The sequence below is a fragment of the Xyrauchen texanus genome, chromosome 12 (assembly GCF_025860055.1).
Source record: "Xyrauchen texanus isolate HMW12.3.18 chromosome 12, RBS_HiC_50CHRs, whole genome shotgun sequence".
Classification (NCBI taxonomy): domain Eukaryota; kingdom Metazoa; phylum Chordata; class Actinopteri; order Cypriniformes; family Catostomidae; genus Xyrauchen; species Xyrauchen texanus.
Genome location: NC_068287.1, coordinates 5,498,866 through 5,526,626, shown reverse-complemented (window position 1 = coordinate 5,526,626; position 27,761 = coordinate 5,498,866). Strand labels below are relative to the sequence as shown.

At 40.1% G+C, this 27,761-nt stretch overlaps 1 protein-coding gene across 2 annotated transcripts; it reads right to left on the bottom strand.

Moving 5' to 3' along the window:
* Positions 1-17: 17 nt before the first annotated feature.
* Positions 18-22,043, bottom strand: si:ch211-256e16.3 (kelch-like protein 20). Of its 2 annotated transcripts, none has more exons than XM_052139626.1 (11): positions 21,954-22,043; positions 20,898-21,184; positions 19,902-20,228; positions 17,012-17,155; positions 13,244-13,430; positions 3,365-3,511; positions 2,930-3,058; positions 2,552-2,728; positions 1,434-1,580; positions 1,179-1,344; positions 18-1,072 (listed from the first exon to the last, which is right to left on the bottom strand). In XM_052139626.1, exons 2-11 carry the CDS (start codon positions 21,165-21,167, stop codon positions 901-903), a joined length of 1,866 nt encoding a protein of 621 aa, XP_051995586.1. In that variant the 5' UTR covers positions 21,168-21,184; positions 21,954-22,043; the 3' UTR covers positions 18-900. The 2 variants fall into 2 exon arrangements, with proteins under 2 accessions (XP_051995586.1, XP_051995585.1); XM_052139625.1 differs by having other exon boundaries at positions 20,898-21,199; positions 21,954-22,042.
* Between the last annotated feature and the right edge of the window lie 5,718 nt (positions 22,044-27,761).

The window sequence follows — 27,761 nt, the reverse complement described above, 5'->3', positions numbered from 1 at the left end:
CGTATTACAGTTTTAATGAATGTCAGTGTGTTTAATGTGTATTTGTAGTAGTTATTTAATGAATCTCTCAACACAACAAAGAACATCTAATAAATACAAAAAAGAAAATCACTATACAAAAAGTAAAAAATTCTTCACTACAACACATTGTTAAAAAACAATTAAGCACATTTATAAGTTACAATCATGAGGTGGTCAACGTATGAAACCCTGTCCACCACTGTAATGTCACATTATTACACTGATACTGTGGAGTTTCTCAGACGGATGGCAGTGGACACATACACACACTTCTGCTGCGTTCAAGCCATGTAAAAATGATTGTAATTACTAGATGAAAACGTGGGGATCCTACAAACATTCCAAAATGGCTCCATTAGCAGCTTGGTTGATGACAGTACAATATTTAATCATTTTAATTATTTGCCTATATGTGTTCTTTCAAATGTTTACGAACAAAGAAAACGCACCGGGTAAATGTGGCTATAATAAAATGGCACATCAAACAAAAACAGAACTGTCATTTTTGGCTAATTATCCCTGGCGAGGATGCTGCCATTTTGGTTATTTTTATATGACATCACACCAGTCAAGTTAGAGCTTTCATAAAATTCAGAGTTGAGCATTTTTTACAAGCCAAAACTTGTAATTATGGTGAGTCCAACATGGTGTGAACACACCATTACGGTCACCACAGATATCCATCGATGTATCTAGTCTCACACCATGGAGAAACAGCTTATGGCACAAGTATTGTCTTAAGACCCTCCTGTAGTTGGGTCAGACCTTTTCCATCTTTAAACAGCCTGCGGAAAATGACATGGAGCCAGGCACTCTGAAAGCCGCGCTCCCTGGCCTTCTGTCCCAACCAGTAGTGATGCAGATGGAGCTCTGATGCTCTCAGTCGACAGGAAACTCCGTCTCGGAGGCAGTGTCTGGACGACTGCTCACGCTAGTGTCTTTCCTGAGCCGAAGAGAGACACAGCTGAGCCAGCTACGACTGGTGGGCATCTCACCGACAATCTCCCAGCTGTCCGATTCCTCACAGTACCGCTCTATAGTGTCATGATACCTGCAGGGAGAATCCACCCCGAAAAAAAGAGAAATAAACTGTTGTGATTGGTCACTTTACATGTCGTGAAATAGCCCTTTATCAGAACAAGTAAAGTTTTTCTCACCTGTCCCATCCCTCCTCTCCTCCTAAAACATAAATCTTTCCATCCACCACAGCCACACCGGGTCGATAGCGTCTCTCCTTCATCGGAGCACACATGGTCCACTTGTTGGTCTTTGGGTCGTAGCACTCAACCTTATCGGTGTTCTCTGTGGAAGCATGCCAGCCACCTAGAGAGGAAGAAATGGGAATGTTTGTGATCCAGTATTCTACCATATAAACTTGAAATAGCTTATGAAATGAAGACATCCATTCTCACCTATGACATAAAGCTTGCCCTTCAGTGTACAGGCCGCAGATCCGGAGCGAGCAATCTGCATGGGCGCCACCTCGGTCCACACACACGTTTTAGGGTTGTATACTTGTGCTAAGTCTGTGCCATCACCATCTTCTAAAACAGCACCCCCTATGGTTTGAGAAGGGAAATTTACATAACTATTATACCTAAAGCCTCTAGTCGTATGGGTTTGGAAAGACATTCCTTTAACAAAAATACACTCATCAACTTTAACTATTTGTCAAAAGCACTTTTAATTTCTTACGGTTCATCCAAAACCGCTCACTTCTGCACTATTCTAGGCCAGTTTGTAGTGTAAGTAATAGTTGTATGTTTACACCTAAAATGCAAGAAAAAGAAGTGTACCACAAGTAACCATATGATGTATTTCTTCAACAGAAATAACAGAGTGTAGAATGTTGGACACTTCATTCAGTCAACGGCTGCGGTTTGCCCTATCTGGCGGAACGGGCGGAGTTACCTGGCCATGATACTGGCCTGACAAAACAATTGTAATTAATGGTGAATGTGGCAAGTACCGAAAGTTTAGTGAAGACAGCACCTTATAAATGTGAGTTGAATGCTTTACCATCACCCCACCCCACATATGAATATGTGAAATATAAGTGTTGAACTGAGGTTGGTTAACATGCTTAAACCTGCGGCAACACATCGGGTGCATTTGAAATGTCACTTACGTCAGCTGAAAAACTGCGAATGCTTCCGTGTAGTAAAAAATCCATTAAGATACTGCACTTTGAAAATTCAAAATTACATGGCTGAGTGCATTGTGTATAGTCCGAGTGCACAGTGCATCATTTGGGACATGGCTTACATATGTAAAATGTGCACCTTTAAAGGAATATTCATTTTCATAGTATATTCATAATAATAGTATGATTTTTAAATGTTAAAGTTATACATCTAAAACAATTTGAGTTGATGCTTCCATTGCAATTACTGTGCAAGTTTTTAATTTGTTTTTACAAAGTCAACATTTTGTTCTGTGGTAAAAGGACGGCAGGCCACAGATTCTGTCCATGTAGTTGTATGTCAGTCTACAACAGTGCCTAGAGTTTATGTTGGAGGAAACATGCTACCGGTCACATAGAGCAATCCATCCAGAGCCACCACAGCTGGACTAGTGACCGCCATCTTGACTGATTCCATAAACTGCCAAGTGTTTGTGTTAGGATTATAACACTCAACGGTGTCCAGGCGAGACCGACCCTCCCAACCGCCCACAGCAAACACATATCCATCCAACATCACCAACCCTGAAAGAATAGCACAAGAGCCATCACTGTGATGTCAGTATATTAATATGATAAATTCTGGAAGAGTTTAGTTATAATAAACTAAATGAGTTTTTTTATCCATTGATCTCAATTTTTAAAACAAGAGGGTCATCGAGTATTTCTAAACAATGGTAAGAAACAGGCCGGGTGTAAGCCTAGTACACTTTTAGTGAGCCCCACCCAGTTCTGATCTGGCTACATTCATGGGTGCCATCTCTAACCAGGAGTCAAAACATGGGTCATATCGCCACATCTCCCTGCTTGCCGAGCCGTCTGGAAACTCCCCTCCAGCCAGATACAGCATCGAGCCTGGGTAAAACACAAGATAAACACACTACATAAACCAAACAGCCATTATTGCCAATGAAATGTAAAATTTTTTTTTTTTTTAATGTAAAAAGTACATTTAGGTACAAATAAAAGTTAAAAATAATAACAATAAGGCTACACCAATGATGCTCTATAGCTACGGGCATGTGTGAGTGCACACTTTTGAAGTTGCTCCCATGGAGATGGAAAGGCAAGTCTTATATGGGCAAAAATTATGAATATAATAATTAATAATAATTCAATGAAATGATAAATGAGTGGTGTCACATCGTGTATTACACTCACCAGACACGACTAAGCCGTGTTTGCTGACAGCGAATGGCAGGCAGGCCAGACTCTTCCACTGGCTGGTGAGGGGATCGAAACTCTCCACACTGCGTAACACCACCTTATCATCCTCTCCTCCAACGGTCACGATTACCTCGGCTGTACCTAGACAAACAAACATAAAGAGAACTTATAAACTGTGCTTTTTCTCATAGTGCTTTTACTCGATATACAGTGCATTCAGAAAGTATTCAGACCCCTTCACATTTTGACATGTAGCAGCCTTGTGAAAAAAATAATAATTTAAAGCATTTTAGCATATCAATCTACACTCCATACCCCATAACGACAAAGCAAAAACATTCTTTTTGATAAATTTGCAAATTTATAAACAATAAAAACTGAAATATCACATTGACATAAGTATTCAGACCCTTAAATCAGTACTTAGTTTAAGCACCTTTGGCAGCGATTACAGCCTCAAGTTCTTTTTTGGGTATGATGTGACAAGCTTTGCACACCTGGATTTGGGGACTTTCTGCCATTCTTCTCTGCAGATCCGCTCAAGCTCTGTCAGGTTGGATGAGAACCATCAGTGAACAGCCATTTGGGTTCTATTCTGGGCTCTGGCTGGGCCATTCAAGGACATTCACAGAGTTGTCCCTAAGCCATTCTTGCATTGTTTTGGTTGTGTGCTTAGGGTCATTGTCCTGTTGGAAGGTGAAACTTCGGCCCAGTCTGAGGTCCTGAGTGCTCTGGACCAGGTTTTCATTAAGGATATATCTGTATTTTGCTGCATTCAGCTTTCCTTCATCCCTGACCAGTCCTCCAGTCCCTGCCGCTGAAAAACACCCTCACAGCATGATCCTACCACCACCATGCTTCACCGTTGGGATGTTAAAGCACATGTAATGAACGTTGCCTGGTTTCCTCAAAGCCAAGTCAAGTGGTTTTTATTGTCATTTAACCATAGACAGTTAGTACAGTACACAGCTAAATGAGACAATGTTCCTCCAGGACCATGTGCTACATAAACAACATAGGACAAACACAGAACTACATGAGACTACACAGACTAAACTAAAGACCTACACATTCCTACATAAACGTGCAAACGTGTGCAAAATGTACAGGACAGTACAATAATTACTAAAAAGGAACAGGACAATAGGCTATAACCGATCTCCACAGAGGAGCTGTTGATGTTCAGGGGAAATTGGTCACTCTGTACTCTCCTGAAGTCAACAACCATCTCTTTTGTTTTGTCCGTGGTGGTGGCGTAGTGGACTAAAGCACATAACTGGTAATCAGAAGGTTGCTGGTTCGATCCCCACAGCCACCACCATTGTGTCCTTGAGCAAGACACTTAATTCCAGGTTGTTCCAGGGGGATTGTCCCTGTAATAAGTGCACTGTAAGTCACTTTGGATAAAAGCGTCTGCCAAATGCATAAATGTAAATGTCTGCATTCAGAGACAGGTTGTTGGCTCTGCACCAGTCCATTAGCCACTGCATCTCCTCGCACTTGTCGTTCTTGCTGATGAGACCCACCACGGTCGTGTCATTGGCGAACTTGATGATGTGGTTCGAGCTGTGCATTGCTGCACAGTTGTGAATCAGCAGAGCGAACAGCAGTGGACTGCGCACACAGCCCTGGGGGACCCCAGTGCTCAGTGTGGTGGCGGTGGAGATGCTGTTCCCGATCCGGACAGAGTCTGTGATCCAGTTGCAGAGGGAGGTGTCCAGGCCCGGAAGGTTCAGCTTTCCAATCAGGTGCTGAAGAATGATTCCTCTACGAGCCTTTCGAAGCACTTCATGATGATGGTGTGAGTGCGACAGGATGTAGTCATTGAGGCAGGACACTGAAGACTTCTTCGGCATGGGGACGATGGTGGTGGCCTTGAAGCACGTTGGAAGGACGGCGCTGCTCAGAGAGATGTTGAAGATGTCGGTAAGAACATCTGCCAGCTGGTCTGCACATCCTCCGAGCACTCTGCCAAGAATGTTGTCTGGTCCAGCAGCCTTCCGTGGGTTGACTCTACGTAGAGTTTCTCACATCAGCTGTGGTAAGACATAGCACCTGGTCGTTGAGAAGAGGGGTGGTCTTCCTCGCCACCACGTTGTTCTGCGCCTCAAACCGAGTGCAGAAGTTGTTCAGCGCATCTGAAAGGGAGGCATCTTTGTCACAGGTAACTGATGTTGTCCTGTAATTGGTGATGGCCTGGATGCCCTGCCACATGCGCCACATGTCACCACTGTCCTGGAAGTGAATGTGGATTTTCTGGGTGTGTGCACGCTTTGCCTCTTTGATGGCCTGGGAAAGTTTGGCCCTCGCTGTTCTTAGGGCCACCCTGTCGCAAGCTCTGAAAGCAGAGTCTCAGGTCCTCAGCAGCGCACGCACCTCCGCAGTCATCCACGGCTTCAGGTTGGAGCGTGTGGTGATGGTCTTGGAGAAAGTGACATCATCAATGCACTTGCTTATGAAGCTGATCAATGATGCGGTGTATTCCTCCAACCTGGTAGAGTCGCCATATGTTGCAGCCTCCCTGAACATGTGCCAGTCAGTATATTCAAAACAGTCCTGAAGAGCAGAGATGGCTCCCGCTGGCTAGGTTTTCACCTGCTTCTGAAGCAGTTTTGTATGCCTGATGAGCGGTCTGTATGCTTGGATTAGCATAACAGAGATGTGGTCCGAGTAGCCGAGGTGGGGACTGGGCTCCGCCTGGGACGCGTCTCTCGTTGCAAAGTCCACATACTGATGGAATTTAGGGAGCACCGTTTTGAGATTTGCATGGTTGAAATCTCTGGTGACAATAAACAATCCGTCAGGGTGAGTGTTCTGCGCTTCCTTAGAATTAGCACTGGGGGGAATGTAAACGCCTGTTATAATGATAGTGGTGAATTCCCGTGGTAAATAAAAAGGTCTGTATCTAACGGTTACAAACTCCACCAGCGATGAGCAGTAGCTAGAGACTAGCACAGAATTCTTGCACCATTCCGTATTGATGTAAATACTCAAGCCACCACCGTGAGTCTTACCGTACAGAGCTGCATTTTCATTGGCATGAAACGAGGCGAGCCCATCTAGCTGAATGGCGGCATCAGGTACCTGCTGAGCCACGTCTCCTTGAAAAAAAAAGACGAAGCAGTCTCTAAACTCACGCCGCGTAGTCTGCTGGAGTCGGATGTAGTCCAGTTTATTGTCCAGGGAGCAAACATTTGAGAACAGAATAGACAGGAGAACCAGCCGGCTAGGGTTTGTTTTTAGCCTAGCATGGACCCCCGCCCTCTTGCCATGCTTCAGCTTCCTTGCACACCGCTTACGACGCCCCCTCCCCCGGCATCACGCGACGCTGAGGACTGGAGGCCTGGTCTCCGCAGCAAGCCGAGGTCACATAGCTTCTCCTGCAGATCATCTTGCAGCTTGGTTGTTGCACATTTCTTGTATTTGAGCAGTGTCTGGTGATGGTAAACACAAACACCGGTTGCTCCAAAGTCGGGCTAAGAAACAAAAATAGCACCATTTTGGATCCAGACCTCCAAACTTCTTCCATTTAAGAATTATGGAGGCCACTGTGCTCTTGGGAACCTTCAATGCAACAAAAAAAGTTTTGTAGCCTTCCCCAAATCTATGCCTCGACACAATCCTGTCTCTATGCTTTGCAGGTAGTTCCTTTGACCTTGTGGCTTGGTTTTTGCTCTGAAATGCATTTTCAGCTGTGAGACCTTATATAGACTTGTGTGTGCCTTTCTAAATCATGCCTACAGGCATTGAAAATGACACCCATTCTGTGTTGGTAAATGTTGCGGTCAAAGCTAAAATATACACACAAAGAAACAAAAAAAATAATATATATATATATATATATATATATATATATATATATATATAAATAAAATAAAATAATAATAATAATCACACACATTTAAAACTATAAATTCCTCTCTACTGCCCCTCCCCGAGAGTCTTCCAAAAAGGTCAAATACCTACCCCACTTCCTATTAAATACCCCCAGGTTGCCTAGCCTTCTATTTGACTTTTCTTCAAATGCGGGCGCTCCTACTGACCTCCATCCTTGAAGGATAAGGATAATCTGTCTGCCGATCATAACACTGGCTAGAATCCAATATATTTATCCCCAATATTAATGACCGCCCCATCGCCTGAGTGGCAAAATTAAATTTGAGTGCCCAATACGTCACATATAAAACTCTGACACCCAACAAACCCTCAACCAAATCTCTTGGATCTTAACACACCACCAAAATACAAAGGTTGTGTCCCCATTTTCTGATCCAATAGAATAGATATACAATCTTAAATTGTATAAGGTGCACCCTTGCATCTCTAGATGCAGACTTGACTATTCTTTTTTAAATCCTAGCCCACACTACCTCTTCCAATACCAAGTTTAAATCTTTCTCCCATAATCTATTGAGAGAAATTGAAGCTCTGTCCCACAGACTCTGAATTAGCAGGGAGTAATACACTGATGCCTCATTACCTTTTTCAAAGGCAGTAATCACCACTCCCAGAGTGTCTGTCACTTTAGGGAGGTGTATGCTACTCCCCAAAATAGTACAGAGCAGGTGACGCAGTTGTAAATATCTAAAGAAATAAGACCAAATAAGATTTGGGAAATAAATCCCAAAATGTTGAACCATATTTTCAAAGGATCTCAACACTCTACTCTCATATAGGTTACAGAGCATATTAATCCCCCTCACAATACACTTTGCCCAGCAGAAAAGATACTTGTCAATACATAATTTTGGGTTCAGCCATAAGCAACATTTAAATAAATGTCTTTATACATTCTGGATAATTTTGCAAATGCAAGATAACAGGGTGTAACCTAACTTCTCTGGTTAGTTTGATAGAAAGGCTTTGCAATGGCGAGATAGGGGCAAGAACCTCCTGTACAATACAAAAACAGGGAGGGGCTCTTTCTAGTGGAAGTAGCCAATGAGCCAAATGTCTGTGACCGAATGCATAGTAATAAAACTAAATCTTGGGTAGGCCTAGCCCACCTTTGTCAATCGGCCTATGTAACTTACTAAAGTGTAATCCGGGACGTTTACCATTAAAAATGAAGGACTTCGCTATGCTATCAAATTGCTTGAAATAATAGAAAGGGACATTTATAGGGAGTGACTGTAGCAGGTAGTTGAATTTTGGAATACAATTAATTTTAATAACATTAACCTTCGCAGTCATACATAAATGTGATGAAGCCCACATCGCTCGAAAACCTTTTTATTAAAGGGTCAAAATTAACTCTAGTATAAATAGATCTGGTGGGGTTGGAGACAAATAATAAAATATCACCTGCGTAAAGCAAAAGCTTATGTGCACTCCTCCCCCCACCACCCCGGAAAATCCTCCTCCTATTTTTATCGTGGCTGCCAATTGTTCCAGGGCAAGACAGACCAATAAGGGGGATAGAGGGCAACCCTGCTGGGTGCCCCTTTCAAGAGTGTAATAATATTAAATTAATCCATTCATTTGAACCACAGCTTCCAGGTGTCTAAAAAGTATCTTAATCCACCCCATAAAAGTATACCTGAATCCGTACATTTCCAAAATCTTAAAAAAAGAATCCCATTCTACCATATCAAATGCTTTTTCTGTGTCAAGCGAGATGGCGGTGACTGGAGTCTGATCGTTCGCCACTGCCAACATGACATTAATGAAACGCCTAATGTTATCAGAAGAGTTAAGGCCCCGAATAAACCCCACTTGATCTGTCATAGCTTTACTCAATCGGTTAGCCAACGTTTTTGACAATATTTTAATGTCTAGCTGGAACAGGGACATTGGACAGTAAGTCTTGCACTCACTTAGATATTTTTTAAGGATCAGATTCATCTGTGCTTATGTCATGGTTGGCGTAAGCTTTTCATTCTTTAATGATTCCATATAAACTTCTAGCAAAAGTGGAGCCAGTTCTGAAGCATAAGATCTAAAAAAATCAGCGGCAAAGCCATCTGGCACCGACCTTAATTACCACGCCAAGCTCCTCCGAGGTTATCTCAGAATCAAGATAATTGTTTTTGCTCAGCCACAGTTTAGGAAGTTCTAATGGTTCCACAGAGTTTCTAACTTCCTTTTCAGTAGACAAGGATGTGGAACTATAAAGATCAAGATAGAATTCTTTAAAAGCATTATTAATATCAGTGGCCGAGTTAAATATTTCACCACCAGCAGATTTTACTGAGGGAATAGTAGAAAAAAGTAGATTTTTTTGAAAAGTAGAAAGAAGTAGATCTTTAGATTTTTTGGTGAATGTAGCACACTGTATGATCCGGCCCCTAAGAACCACCTTAAGTGCCTCCCAAGCCACGTCTACAGAGGATACTGAGGACCAGTTGATTTCAGCCTTTAACATTTGTTGGAATTCAGGATTTTGCAAAAGGGATCCATTAAAGAGCCAACTATATGATTTCCTTTTCTTCATCTGTGGTAACACCACTAGACACACCAGGGCGTGATCGAAGATTAAAATGTTTCCAATTGAGCAATCAACAACAGATGGAATGAAGGACTTTCTAGAAGGACTATTCTAGAGTAAATCTTATGGCCTGATGAAATATATGTATAGTCCCTCCCAGATTGGTTCAAAAGTCTCCAAATATCTGTAAGACCAAGATTTGTACACATCCTGTGAAGCATCAATGTTGCTCTAGGGGGCTTACACACTTTTGTTTCACTATGATCAAGGACTGAATCCATCAAAAGATTAAAGTTTCCTCCCAATATTATATCATGAGGGGTGCCAGCGGCTTGCAGTATCCCATCAAGATCTATAAAAAAAGCCCTGATCATCAACATTAGGTGCATAAATATTAGCCAAAAATAAGACTTTGCCCCTGAATTTCAGCTAAAACAATAATGACTCTTCCTAATTTATCTTTAATCTGTTTGAGGCATTTGAATTGTAGATGTTTACTCCTGCTCTTACTCGAGCCAGCACTAAAGAAAGCATGCCCACACCCCATATCCTCCCAAATTTTTCAGCTTCCTGCAGAGAAAGATGAGTTTCTTGAAGAAACACTACATCATATTTCTAATGCTTAAGAGAAATAACCTTCCACCCTTTTTATGGGGTGCCGCAACCCATTCACATTCCATGTGGAGAGAGAAAATCCACTAATATTAACATTTGACATTTTGACATGTAAGAAAATATAGATTATGTGTCAAAAACAATATTATAAAGACCACATTCCAACAATAGTGCATCCATCAAACCATGAACATCCCCAAACCCAAACAAACTGAAAAAATAAAGATGTGTGCATTAACCCTGCATACGACAGTGCAGATAATCTATAAAAAAAAACCTCCAGCCAATAGGCGGAATAAACACAAAGAGCATCTAGATTCATCCATAAAACTGTCCTGAAGGTGTGTTACTCAACAAAATAAAGTCCAGCTGCAAGGCAGAACCAGGATCTCTGAGCCGGAACCCTGAGCTTGCTCCATTTCCATCTTATGGCCTGTTATGTCGAGCAAATCCGGAAGGAGCCCATCCAAGAATTTCACCATATCCTGACCCTCTTCAGCCTCAGGAATTCCGACAATGCGGACGTTATTCCACCAGCTACATTTCTCTATGTCCTCCAACTTCTCCCAGACACACTCCAAATCTACCTTGGTTGCTTGTGGTTAGCAGATAATTCCCTCTCCGATGACTCCAGATATTCAATCCGTTTCTCAACATTTCTCAACACTCTTGTAACCACCTCAGAGAACATGACTAGTTTTTAAAAATGTTCTTTTTAGTTTGAGTAGTTTGAGTGTCAAAATATGCCCAAATATGTATTTATTATTTTTAAAGCTGTCAAAATTAATGCGTTAAGCATGCGATTTAAAAAGTTTAATGAGTGAATTTTTCTTAATTGCAATTAATACATTTACTCTTAATACAGTATAAACTCTTGTTGGAAGGGTGGAACCTTTGTTATGTGTTGAAGACCAGAGTCATTACACTGACACACACACCACAAACACACACAGCAGTGATTCAGTATCAGTATTCAGTAGTGATGGAGAAAGGAGATCTTAACGCTAACTGCTGTACAAAACAAGCCTAGATAGAACTTGTGACAGAAATTAGGTATTTTTCAGCCCAAGTAAGGCACATTTTAAATTGCCACAAAAGCATGCAAAGTCTTAACTATCACCAAAGCGCAGAATGAGACGTTTTTATCGGCAAGTGCTTTTCATGTGGAAAGTTCAAAGTGGTGATTGAGGCTGGTGCTCATGCCCTGACATGAATCATGAATGTGGCTTCATGATTCAAAATGTAGACAAACTGATAGCCACAGTCTACTGGCAGATTAATATTGTGGGGGATTTGAGTTAAAAGATTTAATGCCCATTGTAATGAAAATGCAACATATGGGGAGAAAATTATGAAAACATTATGAAAATGCAACATATGGGGAGAAAATGATTAGATGAATCGTGATTAACCCTAAAACAGGCCACGTACTCCACAAGATATGCACCATACTCTTTAGTTTCTCATAGGAGGTTTCTCACCCACTCTTTATATCATTTATCATATTTGGGTCTGTTAGGTCTTGAGTATGTGGGTAATATGATTTGGTTAAGATTTTCTGTGATCGTTAAGTTAGCCTGACACTGTGCTGGAAATGCTGACTTTGTGATCATTATTTAGGACCCAAGCACTGAAAGTGTGGAGGCATGATTATTATTATTAGGGCCCGAGCACTGAAAGTGTGGAGACCCAATTGTTCTTCGAAGTATTATTATTATTGTTATAATAATCCTCATCAAATTGGACAATTTTTGTCATCAGCTCCACCCAACAGGAAGTCAGCCATTTTGGATTTTCTGAAAATAGCAAGTTCTGAACTTTTAAATACTCTTCCTAGAGGATTCATGTGACTGGCACCAAATTTGGCATTATGACAAGACACTGTAGATGCTAAATACAGAACGGATTTTTTACATTTTGAACGGTGTTGCCATGGCGAAACAATACATTTATGGCAAAAAAATGGAAAGCAAGAAGTGCCTTATATCTTCTGTGTGCATTGTGTGATTTTGATGAAAATTCAGCAGTCTGATTGGTATTAAGGGCTAATCATATTGATGCAGCCATTATGGGTCATGGCGCCACCAGCTGGCAGCAGAAAGTACGGCTGGGAAACCTTGGGTCCGGGCATTCATGTGGATGTTGCACACTCTCTCACACACAAAATTCTATCACACAATCACAATCAATCTCTCTCTCTCTCTCTCTCTCTCTCTCTCTCTCTCTCTCTGTTTTAAATTAAGAGAGGAAGTCAGAAACTCATAATTTGTTTGCATCAAATAAAACTTTAAAAAGGCAACACTCATAAAATCCAAAATATATCAAATATATACAAATTTCCTTTGGATATGTTTTACTTAAGTCCAAATGATATAGAAAGTGACATGAAATTACTTTTGGCTAATCATTTTCCATTCTTGCCTGTTTTAGGGTTAAACATTTTAAATCGACTGACAGCACCAGTTATTTTTTGAGTGACTCAAAAGTAAACATAAAAAATATGCCTGTTTTTTCTTTCTTTCTCTGGAACATCTATAATAAGTACTATGTACCTAACTGTTCATATACTTTGATTACTTGTTTTTAATTCTACAATAATTTATAAATACTTTGTAATACTTTGAAATCCACTAATAACTTTGCTTTTTGTTTATTTATGAACTGAAGGCATTTTCTTTCAGTGTACTAGCACTTAGCTTTATACTCAAGGAATGATGCAAACACATCAGTACAGAACTACAAATGCAAACCATCACGTTTGCCACCATGTGAACACAATGGCGTAGGTTTGACGCAGAAGCATAAACAGGCTTTAAATCCCCTGTGGTCACCTGTTGCTCGTCTTGGGCGAGCTCTGGGTCCATACAGCTCTCCTCTGCGGTCCTGCAGCAGTAAATAATCCTTGGCTTCAGAGATGAGCTTCTGGCACTTGAGCGATTCCTTCACCACATCCAGAGTCTCGATGACATCATGGATGTAGTATGGACTGATGAGAGGCAGCCTGATGTGCTCTAGAACCTACACAACACAATGACAGTCAGTCAGCATTAGTAATAAGCTACAGTATCGTATATCCACCTTTACCATCAAGATAATCACAATTTTGCATAATTGGAGTGGTGGTGGTGTGGTGGCTAAAGCACAGGGCTGTTAATCAGAAGGTCACAGGTTCTAACCCCATTGTGTCCTTGAGCAAGGCACTTAACTCCAGGTTGCTCCGGGGGGATTGTCCCTGTAATAATTGCACTGTAAGTTGCTTTGGATAAAAGTGTCTGCCAAATGCATAAATATAATTTCATATTGGCAGTAAAATCAGTAAAGTTGTGTTTTTTGTTGTTGTTGTTTTATTTACACTTGGTTAGAACCTTAATTTGTGGTGCAATCCAAATGGTGCAGGATGACTTATGCACCTGGTGAAAGGTTTAGAAAATTCCATAATGCTTAGAATATGCAGTAGCAATAGTGATTATTGTCTTAGAAAACACCTCTAACTACAACCACAAATATCACCACTACATTCCTTTGAGACATGCAGTGAGCCTTACTTAAGTGCTGTAACTAAGGTGAAGTCTTTAAATATCTTCATAGCAACAGATAATGTGTAAACACAGCAATCCGATCCCATCTCATCAATGCAGACACGGAGACAAGAGGAAGCCTAGTCAAGTGATTATTTGTGACAAGTGACATAACTTGTATGGAGCATGTGACCTTTCACAGACTTAATTCATCAAAACACACAATGGCGTGGGCCTGGGTAGCTCAGTGGTAAAGATGCTGACTACAACCCCTGGAGTTCGCTAGTTCTAGACATGCTGAGTGACTCCAACCAGGTCTCCTAAGCAACTAAATTGGCCCGGTTGCTAGGGAGGGTAGAGTCACATAGGGTAACCTCCTCATGGTCACTATAATGTGGTTCGCTCTTGGTGGGGAATGTAGTGAGTTGAGCGTGGATGCCGCGGTGGATGGTGTGACGTCTCCACATGCGCTATAACACCGTGTCAATGCGCTCAACAAGCCACCTGATAAGATGCGTGGGTTGATGGTCTCAGATGCTGAAATCACTGGAATTGGGTTAATAACTGTCCAACAGGAAGAGCATTTTCAATGCGACGAGAATTTACAGGATTGGGACTGAACAGCTGTGTGGCCACACGAAAGCCACTTGGTAGTGAGGCTAATCAGGAAAAATTGCTAGTGAGGACTGTGGAGCAATGGAAAAAGGTAATGTGATCTGATGAGTCCAGACTTACCGCGATGGGCGCGTGTAAGAAGGGAAGAGCATGAAGCACTGCACCTGTCATGCATAGTGACTAGTGCCCAACCGATATATCGGTCGGCCGATATTGACCTTTCATATATCTTTATACCTACTGATATATCGGTATCGGCGTAAATGTTTGCCGATATGCGCATATATGAAAACTTTTTTTTAGAACATATAATGCAGAAAACAATGATTTAGAATTGGTGTAGTTTGTCCAGCAAACTGCGCTCCGAGCTGACTCTGAGTTGACAGTGGCTCTGCAGACAGGGCGGAGTTAAGTGATGTCTTTTCGTTAAGCTGCTAAATAGTTTGTGAAATACATACTGGAAAGTTAATAAAAAATGACCCCATCATTTTCCCTTTTCAATATAACTAATTTAACGTTAACCCTGTCCTGACAACCATGTCACTCATGTTTTTCACATCTGTCTGCTGTTAGCCAGCTATAGTTTGTCAGTGCAGTAAGTAATGTAGCAGATTGAAAGGTAAACATCAGAGCATCTTTTTGCAGCTCAGCAGACAGTGGTGCGGTGTGTCTGTTGAGTGTTGATTTCAAGCTACGTTGTTACCTAGTTGGTGAGAGGCAATGCTGGTCCATCTTTTACTCTCCATGACAACGAGCTTATAGCTAACTAGCTAACCACGTAGTTACTTTCATTGTTTGTCAGCTGAGTGGAAGCCCATGTGTAAACATGTATTCAATAAACTGTTTTGTTAAGGATTCACAGTTTGGTACCCCTGTCAACCGAACAATTCCAGTTGTTGCATTTACAAAGTGTAATGTTTAAAAGTCTGGTTTTCCACCATTTAAAGTTTCCCCTGAACTTGTATTATTACTTGTAGCAGAATACGGTGTAACACCACTGCCGCAATTTATCTCTCGTCTCAGCAGGTGTAAATGCTTCTTGTTTTACAACCTACCAATAATTGACTAGCAGTATTAAAATAGTCAGCATTTGACTGATACTAAACAGTAATACTGATGTTTATTTAGCTATTTATTTTTATTTATTCTTTATTTAAATGGTCAGCAATTGACTGATCCTAAACATACAGTACTGATGTTTATGTTGCTATTTATTTTATTTTTGTATATTCTTTATTTTAATAGTGTTAATTTCTAGAATTTGTTGACAATGTATAATAATAATATAAAATATTCTTTTATAAAAATATTTAAGAAAGCAGCCTTCTGATTACATTTGCATAGTCCTATTGGTTCAAAATCGATACACAATCCACATACTAGAAAAGGTCTGTTTTCATTACAGCTCAAAAATGAACTATACCAGCCACTATAGCGGTAATCAGTGAACTTTCCCCCTCTAAAATCAGTATTGGTCAGGCTCTAATAGTGCCCACTATACAAGCCTCTGTAGGTAGTGTTATGATCTGTGGTTACTTCAATTGGTCAGGTATAGGCTCAACAACGTTATGCAGCAATAAACGTTTAAGCTGACTACCTGAATGTACTGAATGTCCAGGTTATCCCAATCAATGGACTGTTTTCTTCCCTGACGGAATGGGCATAATCCAGGATGACAATGCCAAGATTCATGAAATCAGATTCAACATTGTGAGAGAGTGGTTCAGGGAGCATGAAGAATCATTTTCACACATGAATTGATGAACTTAACCTCATTGAAAGTCTTTGGGATGTGCTGGTGAAGACTTTATGGAGTGTTTCGACTCTCCCGTCATCAATACAAGATCTCGGACAAATATTAATGCAACTATGGATGGAAATAAATGTGATGTTGCATAAGGTTGTCAAAACAATGCCATGACGATTGCTTGCACTAATCAAAGCTAAAAGGCAGTCCAACTAAATATTAGCGTATGCAACTGAAACACTGAGGCAGTGTATAATACATTTCATTATTTCTGTATCATTTATTTCAATAGAAATGTAATTTATTACTATTAACCCATGGCAAAATATGTTTGAAACATTAACTGTAACAAGATACAACAGAAATAATATTGCTTTAGAAAAACAGTGCAACCAAATTAAGAACAGAGTTACTTATAGTTACTAAGACCCTAATGTAAACCTTATGTCTCAATTTAAGTAAGACCTCTCAAACAACAGGTGCAACCTAAACCAGGACCCTAGTTACCACCCAGAACACCCTTGCAACCACATAGCAAATAGCTAACAACCACCCGGATCACCCTAGCAACCACCAGAGCCACAACGCCAAATGACCAAACAACCACTCAGAAGACATTCAGCAACCACATAACAATGCCCTGGCACCCCAATAGCATTGTGGCAGTGAGTTTTGCACAGGCGAGCACCACCACAATGATAAATGACTTAATAAGAGACCTTTTCAAAGCTTTGTCTGCGTGAGGAGTTCTTCTCCAGCCAGAGTATGGATGCTTCAAACACAGTCTCCTCCTTTGGCACGTTCAAATGGTCACTGGATATGATCTCCGTCAGTTTATCAGCACAAAGAGACAGAAACTCCTCCTGAGAGGGGAACAAATGAGGAAAAATATTGGTTAATTAATTGTAATGGGAATCACATTTAATTTAAATGTAACGTTTTTGACAATGTTATATATTTTGTTATAAATTACTTATTTTTAAATAATGTGATGATTGAAGCTCCAAAAAGTACATAAAGGGAGCATAAAAGTAATCCATGTGACTCTAGTGGTTTAATCCATGTCTTCTGAAGTGATTCAGTCAGTTTTGGGTGAGAACAGGCCAAAATATAACTTAATAATAATCTTACTTGACAGCAGTCTCCTTTGCGATCATGATTTCAAGATCGAATATACTTCTTAGCGGCATCTAGCGCTCTGCTCTAGGGTTGCCACAGTGTACAGTGTTACCGGTTTTACAAAGGACAACACTGGTGTGAAATTTGTTCTGGGTAAAAGGTGGAAACTTTATGAATGGAACTTCCAATATCAATACAATAGCGACCCATGCTAAATTAACCTAAATAATGCATTGAAAGCCAGATGTTCTTTACCAACTGTGACGAGGAAGAGGGCGGGGCCAGGCTGTGAGGGTACACGTCTGGTCCCCAATTGGGCTAATCAGCCGAGGAGAGGGATAAAGATGAGCCGGAGGCATCAGTTCAGGAGAGAGAGAGCGAGAGAGAGAGAGAGAGAGAGAGAGAGAGAGAGCCACAAGTGGCTGCCGTGTGTGTCCGTGTTTTGTGTATAAGTTTTACATTCGTCAATTCAAAATTTATTTCTAGAACACATTTAAAAGCAACAGAGTTGCACCAAAGTGCTGTACAGTAAAATTTAAAACAAATAAAAGAAAAAATCCACGAACAAATACGCAAGTGACAACATTAACAAACAACATTCAGCATAGAAAATATACAGCGCAATAAACAGAATACATTCTGTGTAACTAAACCATAAAACACTTCAGCTAAGAATTATCAAAAGACAGAAAATACAGATAAGTTTTAAGAACAGATTCAAAACAAACAAATGATGGAGCAGATCTCATGTAAAGGGAAGACTGTTCCAAAGTTTGGGAGCTGCAGTGGCTATGCCATGATCAATAAACGAGGTGCAGACGTTCCTCTTGTTACGGACGAACAAATCGACAAGAAACGAAACAGTCTTTCAAGAAGTGTCTCAGCTGTTGGCCACACGGCTACCACCGGACCAAACTTGTCACTTGTCCTGCCAACATTTTCACTGCCCCCAATATTTTATTTTTTTACTTTTAAAGGGATATTTTTACATGTACATATTTAATATTTAATATGGATTTTATATTTAACATGTTAAATCAGAGCGATTAATTCAATTATTACAAGCCTCAGTCAGCAGGGGGCAGTGAGTACAGCTCCAGCTCTACAGGCAAGACAGCTTTTCAAAGACAGCTGGAGAGCGCGGAGTCCAATATAGTCCAGTGATATGCTTATGTTCAACGATTTACAGATAAAATAAACAATATATTAGCTGTGTCACAAATGATGCACTATACACTATGCTCTTACAATATATACTATGCAGCCATGCAATATTTGAATTTCAGGTAGTGAATATAATGTGCATGGTATGTAACTGTAAGATGTCTCGGATTCGGGGTTGATGATTTAATTGGATATTGGGATTTTTGTATAAATAACAGGAATATATTTCCTGCATATCGCACAGACCTGGGAGGGAATAAAACAAATGTATTCAGAAACATTCAAAGTCCCTTCCGAAGCACCTAAACTGAGTTCTGGGATGAAGGGTAATAAAACATCAACATTAAACCCCCACAACCCACATTAAAGGATGCATTTGCTTGGACAATGAAATACCCGACCGGTAGCCCATGATGGAGAATGCATGGATGAAGTAGGCTCGTTGCCAAAGAGATGTTGCCCTTCACAACTTTTGAAAAGCCATTTTTCAAACATTTTAACAACACACATTTTAATTACACTTCAATTTTTTCCGTTTCATTTGAATTTTTATTTAAATTAAAGTTAAAAAATAAAGTTCAAAGTTTGAAATCAAGCTGCCTTGTGTTATTGTACAGGCTATTGCGCAATGAAAACGACCCCCTAGTACCACTTTGCATCCAACCATCGATGTGAAAATCACCGTGGCAAGTCTACTCTGTGCATGGGTCAAGCACTAGGAAGTGTAACTGAGCTTGAAATCATGATCGTGCCTAGAGCCTGCAATGGCAAGATGAAGTGAAAAATGGGTTATATTTTGGTCTGTTCTCACCAAAAACCAACTGGATCGCTTCAGACGACATTAATTAAACAACTGGAGTCGTATGGATTCGTTTTATGCTTCCTTTATGTGATGTTTTTGAGCTTAAATGTTTTGGTCACCATTCGCTTGCATTGCATGCACCTCCAGAGCTGAATTATTCTTCTAAAAATCTGTGTTCAGCAGAAAAGAAACTCATACATATCTGCGATGGCCTTGAGTCCACAATATGGATTTTCTTTCTCTTTCTAACATTGAAAACTTCACAATATTAGGTAACACAATGTCGCCCGTTTCAAAGGGGCTATATTCAACACTTTTACCCCTTATAATGTTGATCAAGGTTTGTTGACTAAGACATCAAACTCCCACAGATAATAAAAATAACTTATTTAATTAATGCTTGATCTTGACCTGACTAATGCTTGTGTTATTCATAATACTCAAGAACATATGGTCCTGCTGTGAGAACGGAGCATGACTTTAAGAGTGGATGTGCAATGTGACGCGCAAGTGGTTGAGTTCACCTGTTGGCAGACGCTGCTGAAGTGCTGTTGGATGTATTCCATGCTGCAGCGCTCCAGCTCACGGCATGAGTGTGCCTCGGCGAAGCAGTGGATACCCACACAGTTCATCTCATCCATTTGCCGCTCCATGAACCTGCAACAGGCCTCACGCACCGCCATCACATCCAGCAGGTTAGCGGCCGCCAGCAGTGCCTGCACATTAGCTTTGGAGATCACCACCTCTGCTGTGTAAGCGTAGCTCACCAACATGCCAATCATCTGAGGCTCCACCCCGTTGATGGCCACCCGCTCCTGCCGTGACTCCATCAGGTCGGTGGAGAACATGGCCTGTAAAGGAAGAGCACAGATGAACAACATGAAGCTTTCACCATTCAAATTTTCATTAGGTGTTCACACTGACCAGCGCTGAAAAGTATGAAGTATGTGATTCAGACTGTGTGTATATAGATCATAGCCTAAAAATCGAAAATTACTCAAAAGCTCCTTATCCGATAAATATCTATATAATTTTAATCGCACAGCACTACTCTGTACCTTGAAATCACAACTTTGTTTCCAGCCAATCAGATTAGAGCTTACCAGATTGAGCATGTTTTGTGTGTAATATGCAGAAGACTGTCAGTAAACTGACTGTGGGCGGTCAGTGGGTGTGCCATCTAAAGGCCAAATTATACCTAACACATCCATGTTGCTAATCACTCTGCGCACAGTAAACGTGAACCAAATTGCTTATTCAGCGCAGCTTGACTGTGGGGCGTCTAGATTTTCTTGACTCATGCACGCCGTCCTCGTCTGTGCGCGTCGTCTGTGCGCGTCGTCTGTGCTGGCCATTGACTGTACTAAAAGAGTATCACAAAACACTATCATGTTCGCTCGAGTCAGAAGAGTATACTCACCAAGGCAATGCGGTCGGCTGGGTGTGATCTGATCCAGAACGCACAAAAACAAAGTATAACTGGGCCTTAAGGTTGAGACAAGACAAACACTGATAATTACCTGAAAGTAAGAGCTGAAGGAGGCCAACACGATGCGGTGACAGGGAAACTCCTGCCCTCCACAGCACAGAGTCACGTCACAGAAGGCGTTATTGAGCCGTAAGCTGTTCAAGCCTTCCAGGACTTTGTTGGGATGTCGAGCCTCCACAAACACATAGTCTTCACTGTCAAGAGAGGAGAACGGGAACCCAGTGTCCTCCACACAGGGCGATGGAGGCAGCGTGGAGGTGGATGGGGAGGTTGCCGACAGATTCACGGCCATGATTTCCATCTCAATACTTTATCAGACTGACAAAAAAATACCTGTCATAAAAATGTTAACCCAAAACCTTTATGTTGAATTAAAACAACTTAATGTACATGTTATTTAACAAACCATGGACAAATTATAGCAGTGTGCATAATAAAACTACCTCACACCTTGAGTGAAATAAGCAAACTTAGGAATTTAAATACAAAAGATAAATAAAAAATAATATATATATATATATATATATATATATATATATATATATATATATATATATATATATATATATTTAAAATATATTATGTATAATGTGTATTACATGTTATATGTCAAATATAACATACACAATAGGCTATAAATAATACATACATTTGAAACATATATATCCTTATTTATAATATAACAATATAAGATATATTAAACATATATAAATATATGATGAAGGCAGTTCTTACAATAATACCATTTAATACATTAATGTCAGTCAGAAAACACTTTCAAAATAAACTGAAACATATATAGTATTTAACCTGTCAAAATCAAATTAAATGTCAGTTAATAAACTATTCTTAATTACTACAGAGGAAGAACACCGTTCATGTTGGTGCTGTGTATATAAAAGAGATCATGAGAGTCAACACAACATAAACTCACATTGTTACACTGTAATGCATGTAAAGGGGAAGTTGACTGACTAAAGCAGTGATATGTCTCCATTAATCTACACGAATGATGAGTGTCAATAGAGCCAAAGCCAATGGAAGTGACGATCGCACACATATGAATACAATAGCAGCATGATCTTACCATAAAACATGTTTGAGTTCGTGTAACAGTTCAAAATCTTCATTTCTTCACCTCCAATTGTTTATGAAGAGTCGTGACGCCATGTCTTCTTCTTTAAAACACACTAAAGCGCCCGTATGAAAACATCGAGCATCAGCGCCACCTGCCGACCTGAAGAAGGATTGTGTCAAACAGTCTGGCACTTTTGGTCTGGTGAACAAAGAAAACTTCAAATAACATTATTAATAATAATAGTCACACAGAACATGCACACATTGAAATAATATGTTCATTCTTCTTGCATAATTTGACAAAATGAGATGGAGATGACAATAAATATATTCTGTATAAGGGATATTAACCCGATTGTTCTTCACATATTTCATCTCATGCATGCACAGACCCAGTCTTTATTGACACTGAAAAACAATCAGGAGAATTGTTAATTGTGGTGAAAAAAAAAATTGTGTAAAGATTTATATCAATCATTTTCACACGATAATATGCTAAAATACAATATTATATGGAAACTTTAAAGTACTGTGGTTGTACGTTGTATTCCACGCCTCTTTTGGGCTTGCAAATTTGAAAAAAAACAACGGTTAAAGAATTACTGTTATTTCAAGAGTTATTCACACACACACACACACACACACACACACACACACACACACACACACACACACACACACACACACACACACACACACACACACACACACACACAGTAGTGTTTCCATGTTTTATGGGGACTTTCCATGGACATAATGGTTTTTATACTGTAAAAACTTTATATTCTATCCCCTTAACCTAACCCTACCCCTAAACCTAACCCTCACAGAAAACATTCTGCATTTTTACATTTTCAAAAAACATAATTTAGTATGATTTATAAGCTGTTTTCCTCATGGGGACCGACAAAATGTCCCCACAAGGTCAAAAATGTCGGGTTTTACTATCCTTATGGGGACATTTGGTACCCACAAAGTGATAAATACACGCTCTCTCTCTCACACACACACACACACACACACACACACACACTTCAGAGATAATCTCTACAACAGTATTAATTATTGATAGTAAAATGGTAATGAAAAAGTGATGTCACAAACCCATCTTTGGTTAAAACAATAACATCTATACATAAAAGGCATATGAAGGGGTTAAAATGAATGAAGGAATGGTTAAAATACAATTTTAATGTAACCTGTAACCTACTGCAAGTAAAAAAAATTAAAAAACAATATATATATAGGTTGCTGGTTTGGTATCCACAGCCACCACCATTGTGTCCTTGAGCAAGGCACTTAATTCCAGGTTGCTCCAGGACTACAGGCTAACCCTGTATTAAATGCACTGTAAGTGCCAATTAAGCACCAGCATGGGGCAGATTACCACAATGAGTAAGGCAATCAGCAGCACTTTTGCTGTCATACACTTACAATTACTTTTAGACATTTGGCAGAATCTTTTATCCAAAGCAGCTTACAGTGCATTCAGGATATACAGTTAATCAGTTTGTGTGTTTTCTGAGAATCAAACCCATGATCTTGGCGTTGCAAGCACCATGCTCTGCCAGTGAAGCTACAGGAATGCTTGCATAACTTACAGTAGCTCAAATTAATACTTTTACTGTTAGCATCGACAACCTATGGGGAGGTTAATTTAGTAAAAGTTAATTTGAGGGGAAAAGGGGCCACCCAAAGCATGTTTTATAAGCACTCAGAAAGAAAAGACTGTGACAGGTTCATAGCAGGCATTGATTTAAATCAAGAAAGAGGGGCATATTGCAGAGATGTCCATATGCAAAAGATAACATAATACAAATGTACTGTATGTTATCTAGCCATAAAAGCCACTTGCGAAGCATGTTTTCAGGTTATTCTGGTATTTTGACTCATATATGTTATAGTGGAGTCCCTGTATGTATCATTAACTGCATTTTCACCTTCGGGCCAAATGAGGGTGTGGTAGTGCATGCCAGGGTCACTTGTGTTCCCACCATCGCTTCCGGGGCTTCGTTGGCCTTCGATGTGCTTTCTCAGGGCCAACGGCCCGCTGATTACCATTAGGCCAACTCAGGATTTTAGAGTTTCGGCGAATTTATCAGATTGTGTTTCCAGTGCACAATGGTACAGGTTTGGGGGAAGAAAAAAAAATTGTGGGCACAGTACAAATAATTTTCCATGGTTAGAGATCATGGCGCTGTTATAGATTGCACAAGCAAATTAGCACCATTCATTTGAGATCTTAGTCAATCGGGGCCCATGTGACAATATTCTCAGCGAGTCCACTGTATTTCTCTAGGTGGGTGGAATTTTCGGTTGGCTAGTGGAAGTGTGATTGGTTGAAGTTTTGTGCTTTTTAAAAGACTCAACTGATTAAATACAATGTAAGGACCAGGGAAGTGCCTTCCATAGTCTAGGAGCCACTGCTTGAAAGGATCGATCCCTAAGGGTTTTAAATCTGGTGTGCGGAACCACCAACAATCTCTGGCCAGATGATCTAAGGCTCATAAGTAGATAAATAAGACTTTAACAGGTCTGAGATATACTAGGGAGCTTGTCCATGTAAAACCCTGAATGTTAACACCAAGACTTTGAAATGTATTCGAAAATCTACTTGTAACCAATTAAGAAACAATAGAACAGGAGTAATATGTGCTCTTCTATTGGTTCCAGTTAAGAGCCTTGCAGAAGCATTCTGTACAGTCTGAAGACAATCAAGAGCTGTTTTGTTAAGACAAATAAAAAGAGCATTACAATAATCTAATGGAGAACAACTATATGTATGGATAATCATCTCCAATTCAGCCTTTGATACCAGCCTTCTCAGTTTGAAATATTCATCAAATCTCTCCTAGCAGTTACGAACCGACAATCTAAAGACATCGGTTTGTCAAACACAACATCTACGTTTCCAGAGGGGTTACCAGGATATCATGTTTGGGGGGGCATTTGGCTTGTTTGGGGGGCAACATAAACAATTGAAAAAATCGGCGCAAAATTAAGCTATACTACACACAATCTGTTTTAGTGCATATCTTTTTCTAAGCCAGGAACCCAGAGATATTAGACTATAGGGCTTAAACTGGATTTTTGTTGTGTCAGACCTCACTCATCTGCTAGCGATGGAAAAATATGCACAAAACAATCCACTTTTAAATTGTAATTTATCATCAGATGCAAAGGCGTTTCCAGCATTGAAGGACATCCGGGGCTTAGCCCAGACAATTTTATTTTCACACTAGCAACCACTTCTCTGTAGTTCAAAGCTGGTGAGAGGGTATTCTTTGAGTTTTGCTCTGGCTGGGCCTGTTTCTACAGTTCCTAAATCTTCCACTCTAGTACTATCCTCAACATCCTCTCTCCTCCTGAATCATCTGTGATGCAAAAGAACAGATACAGCACATAACTTATTGCAAATCAGCTTCAAACAACTAATTCATCAAGTGCTACATATGTCAAATTGTGGACCAATACCATTGAAGAAAATGTATTGGGAAGAGCAGATCAGTGGGATTGCCCTTAGATCTATCATGATTCTTGAATTTTCATGTACATTAACATAAAGTCATCACAAAAGAGTTATATTATAGTGAGTAAAGTGAAGTAAACATTTTTTTTTAATATAAATAATTTATATTTTTTGACATAAATAGTCAAAATGATGTATAAGATCCTAAGTTAAAGCAATACATGAATGACTTTAGTCTAAGTTCATTGACACACCATGGCATCGAACTGTATATCATTCTCATCATCTCTATGAGAATAATTCATCTGTCAAAATCCTTTCATTAGGATCATTGAGATAAACAATGATTCACTTTTAACTTTGTCTAAAGTAAAGTGACTTATTAATTGTTACCAGTTTCCATGCCTGATTCTGGCACAGCTGCTGCTGCTGCTCCTCAGTCTGTTGCTACCCTCTACAAAACCATTTAATCAAATCAAAGTGTATATTTCCTACAAACTAATATCACAAAACAAGTCACACATACATTTTCTGTTAATGCTTATCCTTGGCGAAAACAACACCTGATCAACAAGAAAAGTACACTCCAAACGGGGCTCAAACTGCGGTCTCCGGCGTGGGAGGCGGCTGCGTTAACTCGGAGCTACCAAGCTACGTCAATCGGAACAAGGAGGTTAGAGGCTACAACTCTTGAGGTTTAGCCTACTGTGGGTGAAAGCCAGCTAGACGATGATCTTAAGACTTTAAGGACAAAAACAAATGTGAATTCTTACCCACTGACTTCTTTCGGAAAAATCCCCAAAGCCTCATTTGCTTAATTTTTGCTGTCTTTCCTGCTAATTGCCGTTAACTCGCCACTAAGTAACGTTAGTTGATGTCAACGACTGTGCAAGCTCCTCCTCTACCTGCTGCATATTCAACAGAGAGGAAGAAACGGAGTCGCCCATAGGCTACCGACAGCAAAGGAACTTATTCTATAGGCTAGATTATGCCTATGTCTATTTTTACAGGCTGTATGCAGTATGTGCAAAGCCAAAGCACAATGAAATAAAGCAACTTATGATTTCGGGGGTTTACATAGGCTTTTGTCCGGTTTCATATTTGTCAGTCAACTATTCAAAATACATTCGGGGCTACACTCAAAACAACAGATGGACAGATTATTTCTCAAATTCTCAGGGGAGGCAGAGCTTATCCTAGGGGAGGCACTGCCTCCCCCAGCCTCCCCCTAGACACGCCCCTGTACGTTTCTGAGACTCAATTTAACAGAGGAGCCTAAAGAACAAATTTACGAATTACATTATATGGGGCAATGATAAGAGTTTCTGTTTTATTTGTGTTCAACTGGAGAAAGTTGTCTGCTAACCATTGCTTGATGTCTGTCAAGCAACCAATTAAACCTGATAATTTGTGAAACTCAGAAACTTTAAAGGAACAATACAGCTGGATATCATCAGCATATAGGTGGTAGGAGACATTACTGAACCAGCTGATACGCTGTCCTAAAGGCATTATATATAAAAACAGAATTGGACCCAAAACAGAACCCTGAGGAACCCCACAAGACAGGACTGTTGTCTCTGACAAGATCTGATTTACAAAACCACAGAAGCTCCTGTCAGAAAGGTAAGATGAGAACCATTCTAAGACAGATCCAGAACTCCCAACCAAATCATGAAGCCTATTAATCATAATACTGTGATTAACAGTATCAAAAGCATAAGTAAGGTCCAATAAAACTAAAACCGTGAATTCTCCAGAATCAGTTGCCATCAAAGTATCACTAGAAACTTTGAGCAGGGCTGTTTCAGTGGAGTGCTTTTTATGAAAACCACACTGAAATTTGTCAAAGATTATATATTTCTCCAGAAAAGAAGTGAGCTGCAAAAATGAGAAATAAAAGGCTATTTAGATATGGACCTGTAGTTCTTTGGTTGGAATATCTCCAAATTAGGTCTCTTTAACACTGGTTCAACAGCAGCTTGTTAAAAGAAACTGGGAACTGGGCTAGTTGAGAGAGACAAATGTATCACTTCCACAATACAAGGGACAATTGAATCAAATGCATTTGTAAACAGAGAGGTTGGGAGAACATCAAGAGGACAAAAAATCTGAGAAATCAGCCAAAACACACCAGCTGGACCTGGAGGCTGGCAGATTAAAATATAATAAAACACTTTCTGTAAACCAAACTTAATCATTTGCATCTCAAAAATACTCTATGCTATTCTCTAGTTACTGTTCATCACTGTTGGAGCTTGTGACTGTTAGATGCAGACCTTTTTATCTACCACGGGAATTCACCACTGTTTACCGGAGTTTACATTCCCCCCAGCGCTAACGCTAAGG